Raw genomic sequence first — 20,389 nt, forward strand, 5'->3', positions numbered from 1 at the left:
ACACAGTTTAAGAGAGAATCAGTGGATTGGAAGACCATACTTCATAGCAAAGAAGAAACAGATTAATATAAAATAGTTAAGACTTGTGGAACATTGGATTAGCCACATTTCAGTGCAGAAAACACAAATCCCTTTGTTTCTTTAAAAAAAAAAAAAAAAGCTGGGAAGGCTAGAAGTCAGAGAACCATTTTTGGACTATTGACTTCAAAGCCACATCACTGAAGTCATGAGCTGGAGCTCAGGAAGCTGCTGCTATACCACTATCTTTCACAACAGAGTTTTATTCCCATGAAGTTTGTGACTAGATAAAGGAAAGTGGAAAATGGCCACCACAAACATTTACCTGTGTCCGCTCTTAGCTTTCTAGAAGTAGAAGCAGCAGGAATTTGGCCTATGCCTTCATTCTGACCCCCAAATACTGCTTTTACATGGTAGATGTCATTTTCCTCCAGACTCCCAGCTTCAGTGGAAACTGAGAAATACAGTTCTTAGTTTTCTGACCTGTTTTTAAGAATAACACTTTGAAAGAGGGTTAAGAGAGGAAATGTATATTTCTAATATAGATTTAGGATCAGTTTCTTAAAATCCCTGCTGGAATTATAGATTGATGTGTGAAGAACTGACATCTTATAATTGTGTCTTCCAATTCATGAAAATGATATATCATTTGTTCAGACCTATAATTTCTCTCAGCAAAGTGTTATAGTGTTCTCTGTAGAGTTCTTTCATATGTTTTGTAAAATGTATTTCTAAATAGTTCATGTTTGGGATGCTAATGGAAATGGATTATTTTTAAATTTTCTTTTTCTAATTGTTCATTACTTGTACATAAAATTATAATTGTTTGTATATTAACATTGTATCCTGTGACCTTACTAAATTCATTTATTAGTTCTAGTATTTTCTATGTAATCATATCATTTGCCAATAAAGACAACTTTACTTCTACCTTTCCAATTCATTGACTTTCATTTCTTTTCCTTGCCTTATGGCACTAGTTAAAACCTCCAGTAAAATATTGAATAGAAGTAGTAGCGCAGATATCCATTCTTTGTTCCTTTTCTTAGGTAGAAAGCATTGAGTCTTTCACTGTTTAGTACAATGAAAGTTGTCGGTTTGTTAAAGATGTCCTTAATTAGATTAAGAAATTTCCCTTTTCTTAGCTTGCTGAGAGATTTTATCATGAATTGGTGTTGCACTTTATCAAACTTCTTCTGCATCTATTGAAATGATCATATGGTTTTTTCTTTATTTTATTAATATGGTGAATTACACTGGTTGATTTTTGGATGTTAAATCAACCTTTTACTCCTGGGATAAACTCGATTTGATCATGATGCACCATATTCTTTTATATATTGTTGGGTTTGTTTTGCTAAAATTTTGTTAAGGATGTTTGTGTCTATTTTCATGAGGGATATTGGTGCATAGTTCTTTTTTCTGATGTCTTTGGCCTCATAAAATGAGTTTGGGAGTATTCTCTCTCCCTCTATTTTCTGAAAGAGTTTGTGTAGGATTGGTATAATTTCTTCCTTAAATGTTAGAATTTACCAGTGAAGCCATCTGGGCATAAGATTTTCTTTTTGGAAAGATTTTAAATGAAAACTCAAGTTTCCTGAATTAATATAGGGCTATTCAAGTTTTGTATTCTTATTGGGTCAGGCTTTATAATTTGTGTCTGATACTGGTAATTTTTGTCTTCTGCTTTTACTCTTTATCAACCAAAATGGAATTTTATCAGTTATATTGATTTTTTTAAAGACCTAACTTTTGATTTCATTTTTTTCCTATTATTTTTCTGCTTTCTATCTCAAAGATTTTAGCACTTATCTTTATCATCTCCTTTTTTTTTTTTGGACTTGATTTTCGTGACCTTAACACTTTGGAAGTATACAGGCTAGCTATTTTGCAGAATGGCCCTCAAACTGTTTTTTCTGATGTTTTCTTATAACTTGATCTAGATTATATATTTTTAGCAGGAATACCACACCCAAATGATGCTGAGTTCTTCTCAAGGTGTTCTATCAGGATCAACTTCATGTTATTTGTCCCATTATTGGTAATGTTACTTTTGATCAGTTGACTAATGTAGTGTCAGTAAGATTTCTCTTTCAATCTAGGCATTTACCCACAACCACTGTACTGAAAAAATTTTGGACAAGGCCACCAATAGCCTCCATATTATAAACCTGAAAGTTGAATATTCGTCTTCATCTTTCTTTCTTGGGTTCCCTGACACATGTTCTCCTATTGACGACTCCCAAATATATCAAGCCTGGACACCTTCTCTGAGCTCCAGACTTGTATTTTTGACTATTTATACAACATGTCCACTTTGATGTCTGAAAGGTATCTCAAACTTACCATGTCTAAAAACAAAAAAACAAACTGATCTTTCTGTTACAAAGTCTTCCCCTGCTCTGTAAGTGGCAACCTCTTCCTTCTTGTTGCTCAGGCTAAAAATCTTGGTGTCATCCTTGACTCCTTTCTTTTTAACTGCACACCTAATGCTTTAGCAAATCCTGCTAAACTTAACTTCAAAATATGCAACTTCAAAAGATGCATTCCCATCACTTATCTCTGGGTCCTTACCTCCCCACCCCAGAAACCCTCAGGATGCTTGGCTTGGAGACTTTGAGATTGTGAGCAACATCTGTCCTCTTTGTTGTTTACAGGAATCTTCTCTCTTCCTGGTTCTGCTTCTACCTCCCTCTCCACAGCTTAGTCTATGATGAAAGCATAGGATTTCAGAGAAAAAACAAAAAACAAGGAAGAGAGCCGTCTTTAAACTTCTTTAAGTTTTCTGCTTCCATTTTGTCATGAGGTTCCCATGGCAAGGAAGACCAAAATTTGGCTAGCTGCTTGGAATTGGGAGAGGAAAAACTACAGGGAAAAAATTTTAACATTTTAGTAAATTAATTACCCTACCGGAGTAAAAGAACAATTACTCTTTTTAAAGAATGTATAGGAGACCTGAGATGCAAGTAGTGACAAGGGGAAGCCAGGAAAACACCACCACCACCTCTCAACACTGAGGCATCTGAAGCCTGAAAATGAACCAGCCACCACTGGAATGGGCTGCAAAGGAAGCATCAACTTTAGGGAAGAGGCTGTTTTTAATTTAGGCAAGGGGGTGGAGGGAATACTCAAGGTGGGTGGGTGGAAAATGAGGCATTTCCACTTTGGGCATTAACCAAAAAACAGTCTCAGGGTGTGATAAGACAAAAACTACTAATGTTCAAGTGTTCCAAGACATTTGATAGTAATTGTGGGTTAACAATTATAAAATGCAAATTTCTGTGGTGAGCAAGTATAATTTCTTACAACAAATAATTATCAGTCTCTAGAGTAAAGGCAATACAATCTTGGCAATTAAAGTATAATATTTAGGGGACTTTGCTGGTGATCAAGACTCCACGCTCCCAGTTCAGGGGGCCTAGGTTCAATCCCTGGTCAGGGAACCAGATCCTGAATGCTGCATCTAAGATCCTGCATGCCACAACTAAAAGATCCTGCATGCAGCAACTAAAGATCCCACGCAAGGCAATGAAGATTCCGCATGCTGCAACTAAGACCCAGAACAGCCAAATAAATAATTTTTTTTTAAATAAAGTAAAATAGTATAGGAGAGCTTACCTTGGGAAAATATAGAACTATTCATAACAGGATACAAATAATAAGTCCTACAAGAAAATCCCACTACCCCTAACATACCTGTTCCTATTATTATTTTCTTCAAGGTAACTGGTTGTTAGATATTTTTTCAGCTTTTACCCTTATCTAAGTAATAAGATACAAAGGCTAACTCAATGTATTTTATTGTCAAAGTTCAATGTTTCCCAATACCTAAAATTCTTGCTACCATAAATTTTGACCATTGATTCCAACTTTTAATTTAATCACAGCAGAATAAACTATTTGGAATTTATAATTTTACTTTTACACTAAACACATGACATACCATAGTCCTCTCTCCAAGCCTTTCCTACTTTGAGCTTGCTGCACTATTTGCAGTCCCCAATCCTGCCATGTGAATCTCATCTACTTGTCCTTTGTCAATTTTCATCCTGTCCTGAATGGCTCTCAGCCCACCAGTCAACCACTTAGCAAAGACAAATTAGGCACTCTGTATATTCTGTAAAAGTGTAACACTTACAACTCTACATTCTTTCTCTCAATAGGTGTTATCATTTTGGTCTTATAAGCAACGTGTGGGTAGATACTGTGTGGTAGTCATTTGGTAGCTTCAGCACCTAACACTATAACCCGCACATAGTGGGCTCTCATGTATTTTTCTGAGTAACTGAATCAGTGTTATCCTTGCTACTACCCCAGGAAGCAGCAGATTGTCACAGAGTAAGCAGAGTAGGCCCTCCTAATTAACAAATGAATGAATTAATAGATGGATGTGCGCCTATATGCAGAACTCTTAAGGAAGTTAAAAGAATTTCCTAAAATTAGAAACTATTAGGAAATTACCATTAATCTTGTTAGTTGTGATGATAGTGGTTAGGTAGGAAAAAAAGTCTATTGTTAGAAATACATATTTAAGTATTTATAGTGAAATGCCATGATGCTAATGGAATTTATTTTAAAATACTTTAACAACAAAGTAGATGAAGCAATATGACAAAATAATTATTGTTAAATTTAGTTATGTATATATTCTAGTCTATTCCAACACAACATGTAATTGGCAAGATGACAAGAGCATATTAAGTATCTAGAAATTGATGTGATTGCCGTTTGGTAAGTCAATAACAAGTGATACATTAAAAGTAACTGAAAATGATTCACACTAGGATAACCAAAGGGCAGCATTCTAAACTACTTATGAAAGGCAGGAAGGGACTCTCTTATTTATAAGTAAATTATTTACATTTAAGAAAATAAATGTCAAATACTACCTGAGACAAAAATGTGATCAATTATTTCTATTTAGGGAAAACAAATTTTTCTTTACGTATCTTCTTGAACTTTTTTGGTATACATGTAAAATCTAAATAAATATAAATTAAGTTTAATATTACAAAAGAATAAGATTTACAATTTGAATATGAATATCTCACTTCAGAAATATAGAATCTTTTCTTATATTAATATTATATCTGGAGACCTTTAAAGACATTAAGTCAATAAAGACACCTTTCACCCTTTCATGGGGCTGTTTTTTTTTTTTTTTTAATTGTCTTAAGAACAAAATTATAGCTGATCTATCTGACAAATAAGGAGCTAATTCACTATCTGTGCTTGTATGACAAAGGAAGAATTATTCCTTCATTCTGTATTCCTCCTTTGTCACCAAATAACCCAAGAAACTCAACATTCTTGGGTGATCGGCATGCTTTTCCTTTAAAAAATTTTGCCAACTGATTCAGACTCATTTTAATGGAAAAAGAAAAGATGAAAATGCCTTTTTGTCAGGAAGGATTATTTTATAATGTTTCATCACTCTTGGGCAATTTTCCTTAGAAGAGAGTGGTTTATTTGTTTTCAATATCCAATTAATGTTTTTAATTTGTTGTGTCCTTTGTAAGTAAAAATAACATTACACATTTGGTGAAAAAAAATTCACTTTTTTTCCTTTTCTTCTTGCTCACATTCTAAGTATCAACAAATCTCTCCACTTTCCCACACTTTTATGAAAGTAATCACTCTCTATCTTGTGAGTTCTTCTATTTTCAAGAGTCTTAGGAGTGCTGAGAACGTGATTCCAGGACAGATTCGTTTTTCCTTGCTTCGTGGACATTCTTATGCATCTTAAAGACAAGATAACACGCAAAACGAAGAACACTACCACATATACTGTGTCCACTCCACCAGAAAGTTCTACAAAACTAGAAATATTCTGTGTACTCATGTGCACTTTCTTCTCAACTCTTCTTTGGCTCAGTTAGCCAATGGTTACTAGCATCATAAGCAAAACTGTCAATGTCATACATATATGTCCTGAAAGTTAAAAAAAAAGTTTAAGTCAAAATAATTGTATTTACTGGTGACAAACATTAATTTTTTAGTTACTATGTGATAAACCATGAAAAAGAATTAGTTGGTTAATTTGGGGTGCAAAACAAATGCAAAATTCGTAAGTTATAGAGTATGGACAACCTTGGCCAGCACAGTATAGAGTTCGGTAGCTATAGCAATACCAACTAAAACATGACACTTAAGTTTTTAGTTTCTTGAGATTAAGTGGCCAAGCTGGATTCAACTAAGATACTTTCAGATTAAAAGTCAGTGAAAACTCCCTGGAATAGAAGAAAGTTTAATCAAAAGAAGACACCTAGAAGGTTTCACGGGTACATACATATTAAGTTAGTTTTGTGTGATAATTTTGCCTAACAACGTAAAACAGATAAGATCTGTAAACTTGACTTAGAAAAGACAGGTTAAAATAGATTTAATATTTCTTAAACACTGGAAACTTTAAAAGTCACCAAGCAAGACGGAGAAGCAAATACAATATGGGCCAATCATCTCATGATGCAAGTAGTCACAATGAAGGCATTCCTATTTGTAAGCCCTAATGTATCAACCTTTTGTTTTTTCCAGATATTTGTAGCATTGTGAGCATCCAATCATTTCAATAAACTGAGTACAAAGCACAGGATGAGATAATGAGTATACTGCTGAAGAGTGGAAGACTGAAGACATGTCATATTAATGAAAGATTCAATGTGTTAGTCACTCGTTCAACAAAGAAAAACAATTCTGACAATAACAGAGGTTTAAGCCTCTATTGTCCTTTAATAGTCACAGATAGATATCAAGCTAATTGTGTTAATGGACATTTTCCAAGATACAGAAATTGATTTTATTGAACCATATACCTGTTGTAAATTACTAGAAGGTCTTACTTCCGTAGCATCACCAGTCACAGTTAAATTATGAAACTTAACATTAAGTGCTTTGCTGTTCTCATGTGTGTAGTAAGAGCTGAATAGTAGAGAAGGAAAATACTGATTGAATTATAAAAGTTTAAGTTCACTCAAAAAGCAGTATCAGCATTTGCTTACAATCACATTCTTTTCATAAACTAAAATTTACCATATATATCCAACACTTCTAAAAGACGTAAATAAATCCTTTGATAGGCAAACACAAAGGATCACCAGGTGAAGGTACATTACACCTTCACATGCATTAACTTTTTCTCCTGTCTCATTAAGATCAAATTTTAATTAAATCAGTATGAAAGGGCTTCCCTGGTGGTGCAGTGGTTGAGAGTCTGCCTGCTAATGCGGGGGGCGCGGGTTCGAGCCCTGGTCTGGGAGGATCCCGCATGCCGCGGAGCAGCTGGGCCCGTGGGCCACGGCTGCTGAGCCTGCGCGTCTGGAGCCTGTGCCCCGCGACGGGGGGGGCCGCGATAGTGAGAGGCCCGCGCACCGCGATGAAGAGCGGTCCCCGCACCGCGTTGAAGAGTGGCCCCCATTTGCCTCAACTGGAGAAAGCCCTCGCATGAACCGAAGACCCAACACAGCCAAAAATAAAATAAAATAAATAAATAAAGTAGCTATAAAAAAGAAAAGTGCTAAAGTGGTAGTGTTTACCTTTAAAAAAAAAAAAAAAAAAAAAAAAAATCAGTATGAAATTGAGAGAATAACCAGGAATGTATAAAGTTAGCTCTTACCCTCAACATCTTATACTTCCAAAATAAGGCAAGTGGAGTGTTTTTAAGTGCACATTAAAAAAGGCAAATTCTTTCTTAGAGGTTTGCATGAATTTCCTCTGATTCAGAAATAGATTAGGTTTACTGCAAAACCCCAATAAAATATAAAACAAATATTCCTTCCTTCTACATTTCAGCACTTTTCATTCTATTAAAAATATGATGGTCTATTATTTTACCAAAGTATCTAAAGAAACTAATGATAGCCAAGAGAGAGCCAAGAGGGAGCCAACTCATCACATTCCACCCCCCTCATCTACCAAGCCCCAGAGCAATGGTTTTAGAAGTAAATTAATAATGCTCCAATTCAAAAGGAGAGCTGGACCAAATGTAAGGAAGTAGAGAAGATTGGTGGTTTATTCTTTTTTCCAGAGTAGTTTTGCTGAGACTTCTGTACCAACTTAACTCACTTTATATGACTTAGAATTCTGTTCATTTATGCTGGGCTCTAAACCACATTCTTTAAAAGTTTCTGAAAAATCTGAAGAGAAAGTTATATTTTACTACATTTGCTCTTATAGCATCTAGAATATTTTATTGGCAGTAAACAAATATCTGTAAAAGCTATTAAAAAAAAAAAACAACCCAGGACCTAATGGTCAAATATTTTTAGTAAAAGACTGAACCATTTAGTGATTTAAAGAACGTTTACATACTTTAGGTTATAATAGGCTTAAATAATATTGTTAATTTAAAGAGACGGGAAAGAGCCATGGAGGGTAAATAGTAGATACCTCACATCATCCAAAGAATTTAAATAGGCAATTTAGTGACAGCATTAAAATATAGTTGTTCTTAATTAAGTAATGAAAAAATAGGTATTAGGGCACTTCAGAAAGAATTCAAGTTTATATGAACTCCACAATTAGTTTTCTGAGCAACAAAATCTACAAAACAGAAGAGACTCAATTTAAATAATACTCTGTCTACAGGATACATCAGAGCCAATCATGACTTTATACTTAACACATTTAAATTCAATGCAGATCAGATGTTTCAAATACTGATTTTTTTTTCTGTGTGTTGTTGTTTTATCACCTGAGTGCTTACCATGTGCCAAGTAAGGTTCTAACCTCTTTACAGATGGCAATTCATTTGATCCCATGAAATAGATACTACAATCCCATGAAGTAGGTACTATATTTCCCCCATTTTTACAAACGAGAAAATTGAGGCATAGAGAGGTTAAGCTGCTCACAGTCACATGGCATTTAAATAGTAGACCCGGAATTGGAATCAAGCAGTCAGGTTCCAGAGCCTGCCCTCTTAACCACTGGGCTGATTTTGGCTAGACTGTCATCTGTTAATAAATGCAATTTATTAATAGGCCTAGTCACAGGCAATTTAACAATATGTTAGAGTTTCTCTTTCTAAATTTTTTCACTTCTGTACAACACACAGGTACTCTCATAAATTGTACTGAGTAGAGAAAAAGGTGAGTTGATTAATAGATTGCAATGAGACTTTGGCTTTCAAATCAATGTCCTCGTATATAATGAGAAATCTAAAAATTTTTTAAGACAAAAAGTCTGTTCATCCAGGATAGTAATCATAGACAAAAGGAATAAAGAGACAGCATATCAAAAAAATGCAATTAAGCTAAGAAAGTTATCTACTGGCATAGTGTCAAGTTTTACTGGAAAGAAGCTAAGAATAAATTTTTTAAAATCATCAGAATTTCTGCTCACCCTGATTTTCCACTGCCCCAGAAAATTTTGACTAGAATTATGGTACCAATTATTATAGTACCAGCAACACATCCTTGAGGGGGAAAGAATTTGATAAGACAGTTAATATAGAAACATGAACAATTATATATACAGTAGTTCACAGTGACAAACATATTGATTATGAGGCAAGTTAAAGAAAAAATAGGAGACATGAATTATATTTTGCTTGCTTGCTTATGTCACAAGTCTGACAGTAAAAACTGCATGTTATTTATCCTGTTTTCTTTCAAGGAAAGATGAAATATTTAGAATGAATTATCACAATGCTCAAATAAAATTTGACAGGTTTGAGAGAATTCTAAAGTGTTTCAATCCCACCATGCTTAATTTTAAATGATTTGATCATTGATTTAAATATGATGACTGTATTATATAATTTCAGCACTAGAAGGCATCTTGGAGTTCACGCTCATTTTGTAGATAATTAAATTGAGCCTCAGAAAGGTGAAGCGTCCATATGTGGTTAATGGGAAGGCCATTTACTTAGTTCATAAAGGTAACAGAGATGTAGGTATTTCTCCATCATAGGAAAGGTATCATCATCTGAGCACCGAGAGTAAAACATACTTTGCCTATCGAAATGCTTTTCAGTGTTTAGTCTGTTGCAGATAAAATTTCTTTTAGGAAAACTAATATTTACTTTCAAGATTAAATGCACTATTTTGAGTTGAGCAACAGAAAATAATTGGTTAAATAAGTTGAATAACAGCAAAAAACTTTTATACCTTGACTTTTACACATAAACTTTCTTCTTAAAACCACCCATTGCCCTTTCCCCTCACCACCTTGGGTCTCCCTTTACCTCCCCACTCCACCCTCCAAATCCTTGAACTCTACTCTTTTGATCTGTACTACAAAGAAAATTATAGATGACACTAGAAAAGCAACTGAAGGTAATATGACTAACAAGTGTATCTGGTTCCAAATCAGCAAAATACTACAGATGTCGCACAACTGAATGGCCATGTCGATACATAATTTTAAAAACAGCTGTTTCCACCAAAGGTTTTACACTATTTTACCCAATCAATTTCTTTAATTGATCCCTTAGCACCATAGCATTAGTTTGAAAAGACTGTACTCATAAAATAAATCACGGCTCCTCAAAAATTTGGGGTTTCTTTTCCTTTCACCACTTCCCATTAATCCTACCATTTTCAAATGATGCAGAAAAATCCCATTTTCAGTTTGAATGATAAATGAAAATAGAAAATTTTAAAGTGATCCAGAATGTCTGGATGACATAAGTTAGGAATATTCTTAGAACACTTATCAGTCCATATAAGTGATTCAGGAAGAAAGTGTGTGGAGGTTGATGTTTTAACAGAAAACCAGTGCAAACTACAGAAATTGAGAAATATAATTCTAAATAAATGATTCTGCAATAATTAATAATTAATGAGAGTATTATTTTGCAAATTAGAAACAAAGAAAACTTTAAAGTATAAAGGCAGTGACCTTAACATTCACCCAAAGGTGAATCAGTGTTAATTTAAGATTGGCACAACTTGAGCTACATGAAAACTATAAAATATATATAAAATTATAAATGAAATTATGATTATGATTCCAATGTCCTTAATTATTCATTGAAGAGATCATAGGTAGGAAAATTACATAATTTTAGAAAATGCAAAAGGAGTGAAAGGAGTAGTTTAGTAATGTTCCCCATTATGTAGAATCATATTTACCCAGTACTTAAAACAATGCAAGGCAGTTTGTCACCTATTATCTCATTATCTCCAATAACTGGCATGGTACTTGTAAATAGTAAAGAGTGTTCAGTAAATATTTATTAAATTGCATTGCATGATATTCTTTTCGCAGATTAGAAAACTGAGACTGAAAATGAATAAGACAAACAGTTTATCACCAGAGAAAACTTATTTCTAACCTAACCCCTGGTTCACGGCATGATTTTAACTGTTCACAATATTCTCAATAAAAATACCTGAGATTACTCAAACAAAATTTGTATTAGATGGGTATTACATTAATATATAGAGTATCATCTCCATTCCCAAACAACCCAAGTCAGAACCTAACTACAAGATCTGGTATTATCAAATGAGGCTTGTCTCCTTTTCTGAAGAAATGTGGATTCATCCAGTCATTTCGAAAGGTCTCACTTATACATCTCATAAAGTGGAAATACAGTCTATATACTATGAAAAACTAAGAAAGCTATGAATAGGTTTTGTTCTTCCTTATAATCCTATTTAACATAAAAATATGTCAATAAGCATGTGATATTTAAAAGAAAGAGTATTTTAGATATTTCACTGAGCATTCTCTAATTTTTTTCTTTAATATTCCTCCAATTGACTTATTATTTCTCACAAGGGATTTATGAATGTCACAGTATAGGATTTCAGCAATGGAGGGGAAAAAAGCAATACTTGTAAAGAATCAGGACTATCTTAACTGTCAAATTTGAGTTGTGCAGCTCTAGGAGAAGAATTTTTCTATCCTTTCAAGTACTTAGTGCTGAAGAAGCTAGTCATCTGCGTCTATTTAAGAGCCTAATAGCCGTGTGACCTTGAGCAAGTTAAGAATCTTGCAAAGCCACAGTTCTCTCAGCTAAAAAGTGGGACATAGCTACATTATAGGATTGTTGTGAGAAGTAAATGAAATAATACATAGGCATATTTCAGTACAGTCCTTGTCACACACCAAACACACAAATATTGCTCTAATAAAGGACTGTTCTTATTCTTTGGTGTGGCCAGAGAGAATGATAAAATTATCAGAAATCCATCTTAGGAAAATAGTGATAAAATAAAAATGAATTCTTAGAGCTAGGATTTATTCAATTTTTAGCACTATGCTAGTAGTTTTCACATCCGTTATCTCATTAAGCTTCCAAGACTTTAAATAGGAATCATTATCACCATCTCATAAATGAGAAAATTGGGAGTCAGAGAGATTAAGTAAATCACTTGGGTTGAATTATTACTAAATGAAAAAAAAAAAATCCAAAAGAGGATTGAAACCAAGGTCTGACTGACTCCAAAGCACAAGTCTTTCTTTTATATGACACTGTTGACAAAAACAAAAACAAAAACCCCAAAACTATATAGAGCATGTATTCTCAATGGGGTTGCTATCATCCCTAGAGGGGAAAAAAAAATCTCACTTTTTTATGTATAAAGTACAGATGTGCATACAGTACATAAATAGATTTATATTACATCTGTAGTATTAATATTTCATAGGGATGATTAAGAAAAAATGCCTTAAAAGCTCCTTGAGGGGGAGAGGGTAATAATGAAAAAAAATTTTTTTGAAAAACACTGATACAGAGCCAGCAGAGAATAGCTTTAAAAATCAAAATGCAGGCTTCACTGACATAGCAGATAAGAAAGTTCTGGGAAGAGCCGTCAGTCTCTACTTCTCAGCAGAATTAAATAGGAAAAATATTAAATACTTGCAAAGTTCTAATATCATTTGTATCATTCATGTGCACTGCAGTGTAATCAATAAAAGCAATTTCCTTGCAATAGAGTTTATCTTTAAAATGAGAAAAGTGACCTCATTCACAGAATACATTTAAGAAGTAAAAATATCAATAATTTTCAGGTTTATATTTTACAAGTATAGGATCCTAAAGAAAAATATTGTCATATGTCTAAGAGGGAAGGAGTTCCTCTTTATTTTTGAGCACATGTTGGAATTAAACCTAACCCTAAGGGAAGGTTTCTGGGAAAACACACAGTATACACTTAAAGAATTTCAGAGAAAATAATAAGCACCTCAAACCTTCATTGAATGTCACTGAGCTTGTAAGAAAAAGCTGACCTATTAAATTTTTAAGCTCATATATTAAAAATGTCATCAAATCATTAAATCATGAGATTTTCATTTAGAATACATTTATTTTTGTTTAAAATATAGAATGAACAAAGTGAATTCCAACTGTTGGAATCTTTCAAGATAAATCTTTTAGCTTAAAAGAGGTTCATTTAAAATATAAAAACTATAACAAATAACAATGAAAATAATAAAACAAGTACCTGCTTTCAGTTTTATAGTCCCTTGGCTAATTCATGCATGCATAAGATAGGAGACTTCAGCTTATTAACACATAGATCAAAAAATTCACTTTTTTATATTTTCCATTAGACATTACTTATCAATATATGCCTATTTATCTGTATTGCTTCTTAACAAACATTTCTTTTACCATCTTCTTTAGGAGTTTATTAATCTTCTTGTTAATGCATAACATCAAATAATTTATTTACGAACAAGAAAAGGACTAGACCAAATGCTAGAAAACCAAGGACTAGACCAAATGCTGCAACACAGGTATGTTTTTGGCCTCATGCCTATAGCAACAGAATACTTTTTAAAGATAACTTTAAACCATTGACAGGGAAGGGAAAATAAAGAGGATATAACCAAAGGTAAGACCCTTTGTTTTACTTGGGATAAGACAGACATCTAGAAATGGTCAAGGAGTAGTTTATGATTAATTATAAAATACTTGAGGATAGAAACTGTATTGATAACTCTCTCCTCTTGTGGTTCTTTAGCCGCTAGAATGAGATGTATTGAGACAACAGGCACGCAATAATACTTGATCAATTGGCCAAATGATTTGAAGTTGTCCTAAAATTACCTTGGAACAAGAACATGGTGGGGAATACTTAGGAACATACCAAGTACCTGATGGTAGTACAAAACACATCGATAAAATGCATTTACCTGTTTTCTCTTTGGCACCCATAAACACTGTATTTTAATAGTATTCCTAAGACACTTAAAAGACAATATAATTTTCCAGGAACATAGATAACACGTCCGAAAGCGAGGACAAGTTCTGTTAACTGCCAGAGAGCCACACTTACCCGATGCAATGATGCTAGCAACTAAAGAAAAAAAAGGGAAAGAATTACAAAAATAAAAATATTTTAAAGCATTGATTTGCTAGCAATTTAACAAATATATAAATTTATCAACAACTGTACTTGAAAGTTCAAAAGTAACTCAGATTTTCATAACTAAAAGAAATAATTTTAAATAAATTGATGAAAACAATTATACATTATTAACTTAATCAAGTAACATATAAAGCAGTGCTATCTCTATTAAACAGAGTCAACACAATAAACATAAAATACGATAAAGAGTTATTGAATACTGAAACAAACACCATGTAAATTTGGTTGTATGACTTGATGGCAAGTCAAGGTTATTGTAAGGATTAATACTAACAAATGGAAGGTGCATGGTACATGACACTATGGAACACACTCAGTAAGTAGTAGCTACTATTATTTTTTCAATAAGAGCAAAAAAAGTAAATAATATTTAAAGGGTAAATTAATTGTATATGAGAGAAATTTGATCCCAAATATTTGTTTGCATTTTTATCATAATAATTGACTCAGGTTTAGGTTAAATTTGTTAAATTATCTTGTACTCTTGCAGAAAAAAATATTACAAAGTTAGCTCTATAACAAATTAATATAAAGTGAAACTTGTTTCTCTTTGCCTTGCCCTATTAAAAATTGGATGTATTCAACCTAAAACTTTTAGGCCCAGAGATGCCATAAAATTTTAAGAAGTCAGTAACCACGTATGTGTTAAAATTAATGAACTGAATCTAAGTATATCAATATAAGCCACAAAAGCAATGCTGAGTGCAAGAAGTCAAGTTAAGTAATGAAATATATGACATACTGTTTAAATTATAAAAAATATACAAAACAATAATATGTACTACTTATGGTGACGTACATGTAGCATAAGAACAAAAACAGAGAGGAAACTTGCACAATGAGGTATTACCTCACACCAGTCAGAATGGCCATCATCAAAAAATCTACAAACGATAAATGCTGGAGAGGGTGTGGAGAAAAGGGAACCCTTCTACACTGTTGGTGGGAATGTAAATTGGTACAGCCACTCTGGAGAACAGTATGGAGGTTCCTTAAAAAACTAAAAACAGAGTTACCATATGATCCAGCAATCCTGGGTATAGATCCAGAAAAGATGAAAACTCTAATTCGAAAAGATACATGCACCCCAATGTTCACTGCAGCACTATTTGCAGCCAAGACATGGAAGCAACCTAAAGGTCCATCAAAAGATGGATGGATAAAGAAGATGTGGTACATATATATAATGGAATATTACTCAGCCATAAAAAAGAATGAAATAATGCCATTTGCAGCAATATGGCTGGACCTAGAGATTCTCATACTGAGTGAAGTAAATCAGACAGAGAAAGAGAACTATCGCATGATATCACTTACATGTGGAATCTAAAAAAATGATACAAATGAACTTATTTACAAAACAGAAACAAACTCACAGACTTAGAACATAAAACTTATGGTTACCAAAGGGGAAAGGTTTGGGGGGAGGGATAAATTAGGAAGTTGAGATTAACATATACACACTACTATATATAAAATAGATAATCAACAAGGACCTACTGTATAGCACAGGGAACTCTACTCAGTACTCTATAATAACCTATATGGGAAAGGAATCTGAAAAAGAATAGATATATGTATGTATATAACTGAAGCACTTTGCACCTGAAACTAACACAACACTGTAAATCAACTATACTCCAATATAAAATAAAAATTTTAAAAAAACAATAATATATACTACTTATGGTGACATACATGTAGCATAAGAATAAAAACACAGAGAGGAAGCTTGCAGTGATTGCCTTAGAGCAAGAGAAATGGGAGCAGGGAAATGTGCAAGGAAACTTTAACAGTAAGATCTGTAATGTTTAAGTTCCTAAGAATATTCAGGTAATGGCAAAATAGGCCTCAAGATAACCATTATTAAATGTATGAAATCATTATGAAAGTATGGTCATAATGTATAAAACACGATTCTAAAAAACACAACTATCTGATGCCACTGAAGAGTGATCAAAAGCAGGCAGGTTCTGTGACAAACCATAATGGAAAAGAATATGAAAAAGATATATATATGCATATATATATATAAAACTGAGTCACTTTGCTGTACAGAAGAAATTAACACAACATTGTAAATCAACTATTCTTCAATAAAAATTTTTTTAAGAAAGAAGGCAGGAATTGAAGTTCCCCTTTTAAAGAAGGGAACTCAATGGAGTGAGAGTTTGTGTATTTGTGGGTATTTGGCCTTTTACCTAAAGGAAAAAAGAAACATACAAAGGAAATTTCAACAATAATACCTGTAATGTTTTAAGTTCTTAAAGATTCTGGGTAATAGCCAAATGAACTTGAGCATGGCAATTATGAAATCTGGACAAAATATTAAAAAAACAACAATAACAATGATTTGAAGGCATGGAAGAGCAAAGTAACTCAGACAGAAACTAATCAAAGCTAAAGAGCTCAGGCAGGGGGTAAGCTGCAGGGAGTGAGATTTGCATGGATGCAGCAGGGGGAAATCCCTAGGCCACTTGGTGCAGGGAGCAGAAAGCCACAGTCTCACTGGTTGGAGAAGTCAGAGAATAGAGTTCAGAATCGACAGGGCATCTGGAAAGTGAGGGGCTGCCGATGCTCTATTTCTTGACATATGTGGTGGTTATACCAGTATTTGCTTTAGAAAAGTTATTAAGCCTTATATGTATATTTTACACAGTTTTCTGTGTGTTGACATCAATGAAAAATTAAAATAATTCAAAAAATTATCTCTTGGCTCAGTCCTATTGAGATTTTCCAAAAAACTAAACAAACAAACAAACAAAAAGCACATATCTCTATTAGAGAACAAGAATGTCTATTAATATAGATATACATTAAGCAAGTTATAAAACAAGAAGACATCCAGGTGGTCTGAAACAGCATTAATTAGTAAGAGGGGTTTCATTCACTCAACAGGTTTTTCTGAAATCTACAGCATATTTTACTCTGCTTTCATGAAAACTGTCATTTAAAGAGTTAATATGAACTATTTCAAAGAACTCTGTTTTTAATTACTTAGAAGACACTATTAAGGTGCTTTACCAAATTAGCAACTCTAGGGAATCTGGAGAGTTCCTTTAGCATGCTTGAGGGATGGGTCTCTGTCAATGAATCAGACCCAGAAATAAACCTTAAGGATTATACTATTTGGTTCTTTGAGGGGTCTTGAGGAATTCAGTGACTCCCTAAAGCTAACATAAAAAACAGAATTTCTTCACCGACCTTAATTTAGCATTGCTTTTATGGAGCCACAACATTTTTCTATATTACTGCAAACTGTTTCTTTCTTAAAGGTGTGCCCTAGCACAATCCAAGTCTGCCTCTGAAGAAAGTCAGAACATCAGTATGAAGAAACTCTGCCTACAATAAACCAGAGACTATATAATCTTATAATCCCAATCAATTTGAAATTTCCACCATAGCACATAAAATCCATACTTGGAAACCTGAACAGAGTAGTCAACTGACCTGAAGGAGAGCTTCCTCCTCCTTTAGGTGGGCTTGTTGCATGAAAACGTGTTGTTGCCCTGGGAACAGCTGGACTCCTTGTTGCTGTAACATGAGCAGAGGTCAATCTTTGTGTTGCATGGAGACTCTTGGTCACTGGGGTATGTAGAGCAGTGGACTTTTGTGTTGCTCTAAGATTCTGTGTAAGTGAAGATTTTGCCATGGTGAATCTTTGGGTTGTTGGTGTGGCCTGTGATGCAGAAGCATTTGCCATGATGGGATTCTGAGCTGCTGTAGAGACAGTGTTTGATATGGGGGAATTTGGGGCTGTTGTGGCTGAATCATTTGCTGTGGAAGGTTTCTGAGGAGCTGATGAGACTTCTGTAGCTGGAACATTTACAGTGGTGGGTTTCTGAGAAACTAGTGGGGACTTTGTAGCTGAAGAATTTATTTTGATGAGTTTCTGAGGAGTTGGTGGGGCTTCTGTAGCTGAAACATTTATGGTGGTGGGTTTCTGAGGAGTTGGTGGGGCTTCTGTAGCTGAAACATTTACAGTGGTAGGTTTCTGAGAAACTATTGGGGACTTTGTAGCTGAAGAATTTATTTTGATGAGTTTCTGAGGAGTTGGTGGGGCTTCTGTAGCTGAAACATTTACAGTGGTGGGTTTCTGAGGAGTTGGTGGGGCTTCTGTAGCTGAAACATTTACAGTGGTGGGTTTCTGAGGAGTTGGTGGGGCTTCTGTACCTGAAACATTTACAGTGCTGGGTTTCTGAGGAGTTGGTGGGAACTTTGTAGCTGGAACATGTACTCTGGTGGGTTTCTGAACTGCTGGTGTGACTTTGTAAATTTGAAAAGTTTCTGTGGAGGAAAAATGTTATTTAAAAAATTAGCTAAATAATGCTGTCCAAGTTAAAATTTAGGAACCAATTGTTTGCTCTATGACTCTTCTCTTTCCCCACAGACAACTAAATATGATTTTTAGGAAACCAAGTATTCTCATGTATTTCCCAAAGAACTGAAATGCTATATTGTCTTTGCTTTGAAATAAATTATACCTTTAGGCAACTAAAGTGAATTTACACCCAAGTAGTGTTGAGGTTCTTAAAACTGTTTTCTATGTGAAGAAGGAAACCAAAGTCAGAGTTGGCAGTGATCTCATTCTGTGACACAACCCAAATAAAGATACTTTTTCTCATAAATTGTCTTCTTTCCCTCATGCCAAGACCAAAGAACGGCAGGATGCTACCTTGAACCAACAAAGATAATCACAACATAGTTACTTTTTCCAAAGCTTTCAGGACATGTTAGTGACCTTGGGAACTTGTTTTGTTTCACTTCTTTTTTAAAGCAATAAATTCAATTAGAAAAAAATAACGCCCTTTTTCTCCTCTTGTGTTGGTTACCAACTTTACATAGGTTAGTTTAGTTCCTCTTTGGATTTTAGGTGAGATAATAAATATCTGAAGTGAAAATTCTGTGAAGATCCTATTCTGAGAGTCACAAATCTAACATTAAAATTTTAGGTCTTCAGTGCCTGTTTGACTTTGGGTTGCTTATGCAATCTCCATCATAAGGCAGTAGTGAGCAGTGCCTAAGCCTGTCTGACCACATACTAGAGACTGTTGTCAACTTCTCTAAGCTTGTTTTCTCATTTGTAAAACGAGAATTGAAAACAATGTCTCTTAGTGCTTTTATCATTGCTTTAAGTTGCCAAAGTTTTGCTATGAGGTGCCTGGAAGTGGTTTTGGTTTTATTCTGCTTAGAGTCTTGAGAGCTTTTGGAATCTGTTGGTTGATGTATTTCATCAGTTTGGGAAAATTCTCAGTCATTATCTCTTAGAGTATTTCTTCTTTTTCCCTCCCTCTCTCTCTCTCTCCCCTCTTTTTTTATCATATGTTAGAAGAGTTTAACATGTCTCAAATGTCTCTTAAATTTGATCTATATTTTACATTCATTTTTCTCTTTGTTCTCCAGTTTGTTTTTTTTTTTTTTAATTAATTTATTTATTTATTTTTGCTGTATTGGGTCTTCGTTTCTGTGCGAGGGCTTTCTCTAGTTGTGGCAAGCGGGGGCCTCTCTTCATCGCGGTGCGCGGGCCTCTCACCATCGCGGCCTCTCTTGCTGCGGAGCAGAGGCTCCAGACGCGCAGGCTCAGCAATTGTGGCTCACGGGCCCAGTTGCTCCGTGGCATGTGGGATCTTCCCAGACCAGGGCTCGAACCCGTGTCCCCTGCATTGGCAGGCAGATTCTCAACCGCTGCGCCACCAGGGAAGCCCCTGTTCTCCAGTTTTAATTAACCTTTCTTTCAGTTCCCAATACTGTCTCCTGCTACATCCAAATCACTGTTAAACCTATCTATTGCGCTCTTAATTTTAGATATTATATTTTCCCATTGCAGAATGTCTATTTTACACTATTTTTATAGATTCCAATTCTCTGTTGAAGTTCTCTATTTATCTTTTCCATTAGCATCTTAAATATATTAATCACTTATTTTAAAGTCCTTGTCTGCTGACTCAATTATCCAGATCTTTTTTATTTGATTTTCATTTCTCCTAATTTGGTTATAATTTCTTGCTTCTTTCCATATCTAATAATTTTTTATTATATGCCATACA

The 20,389-nt window shown here is 34.2% G+C and overlaps 1 protein-coding gene across 8 annotated transcripts in view; it reads right to left on the reverse strand.

The window, feature by feature from the left end:
- Positions 1-5,462: 5,462 nt before the first annotated feature.
- The window catches only part of CD55 (CD55 molecule (Cromer blood group)), a 62,042-nt gene continuing 47,115 nt past the window's right edge, over positions 5,463-20,389 (reverse strand). For 5 of the 8 annotated variants that reach the window (XM_059939176.1, XM_059939168.1, XM_059939186.1 and 2 more), the window contains 2 exons: positions 17,793-18,629; positions 14,017-14,270 (listed from right to left, as the gene is read on the reverse strand). In XM_059939176.1, the coding sequence (XP_059795159.1) occupies positions 14,017-14,270; positions 17,793-18,629 (1,091 nt within the window). Of the gene's footprint in view, positions 5,950-13,254; positions 14,271-17,792; positions 18,630-20,389 lie in introns of those variants that run through there. The other 3 variants (XM_059939197.1, XM_059939206.1, XM_059939215.1) reach the window with 3 other exon arrangements.

Source organism: Balaenoptera ricei, chromosome 1 (assembly GCF_028023285.1).
Source record: "Balaenoptera ricei isolate mBalRic1 chromosome 1, mBalRic1.hap2, whole genome shotgun sequence".
NCBI classification, from domain to species: domain Eukaryota; kingdom Metazoa; phylum Chordata; class Mammalia; order Artiodactyla; family Balaenopteridae; genus Balaenoptera; species Balaenoptera ricei.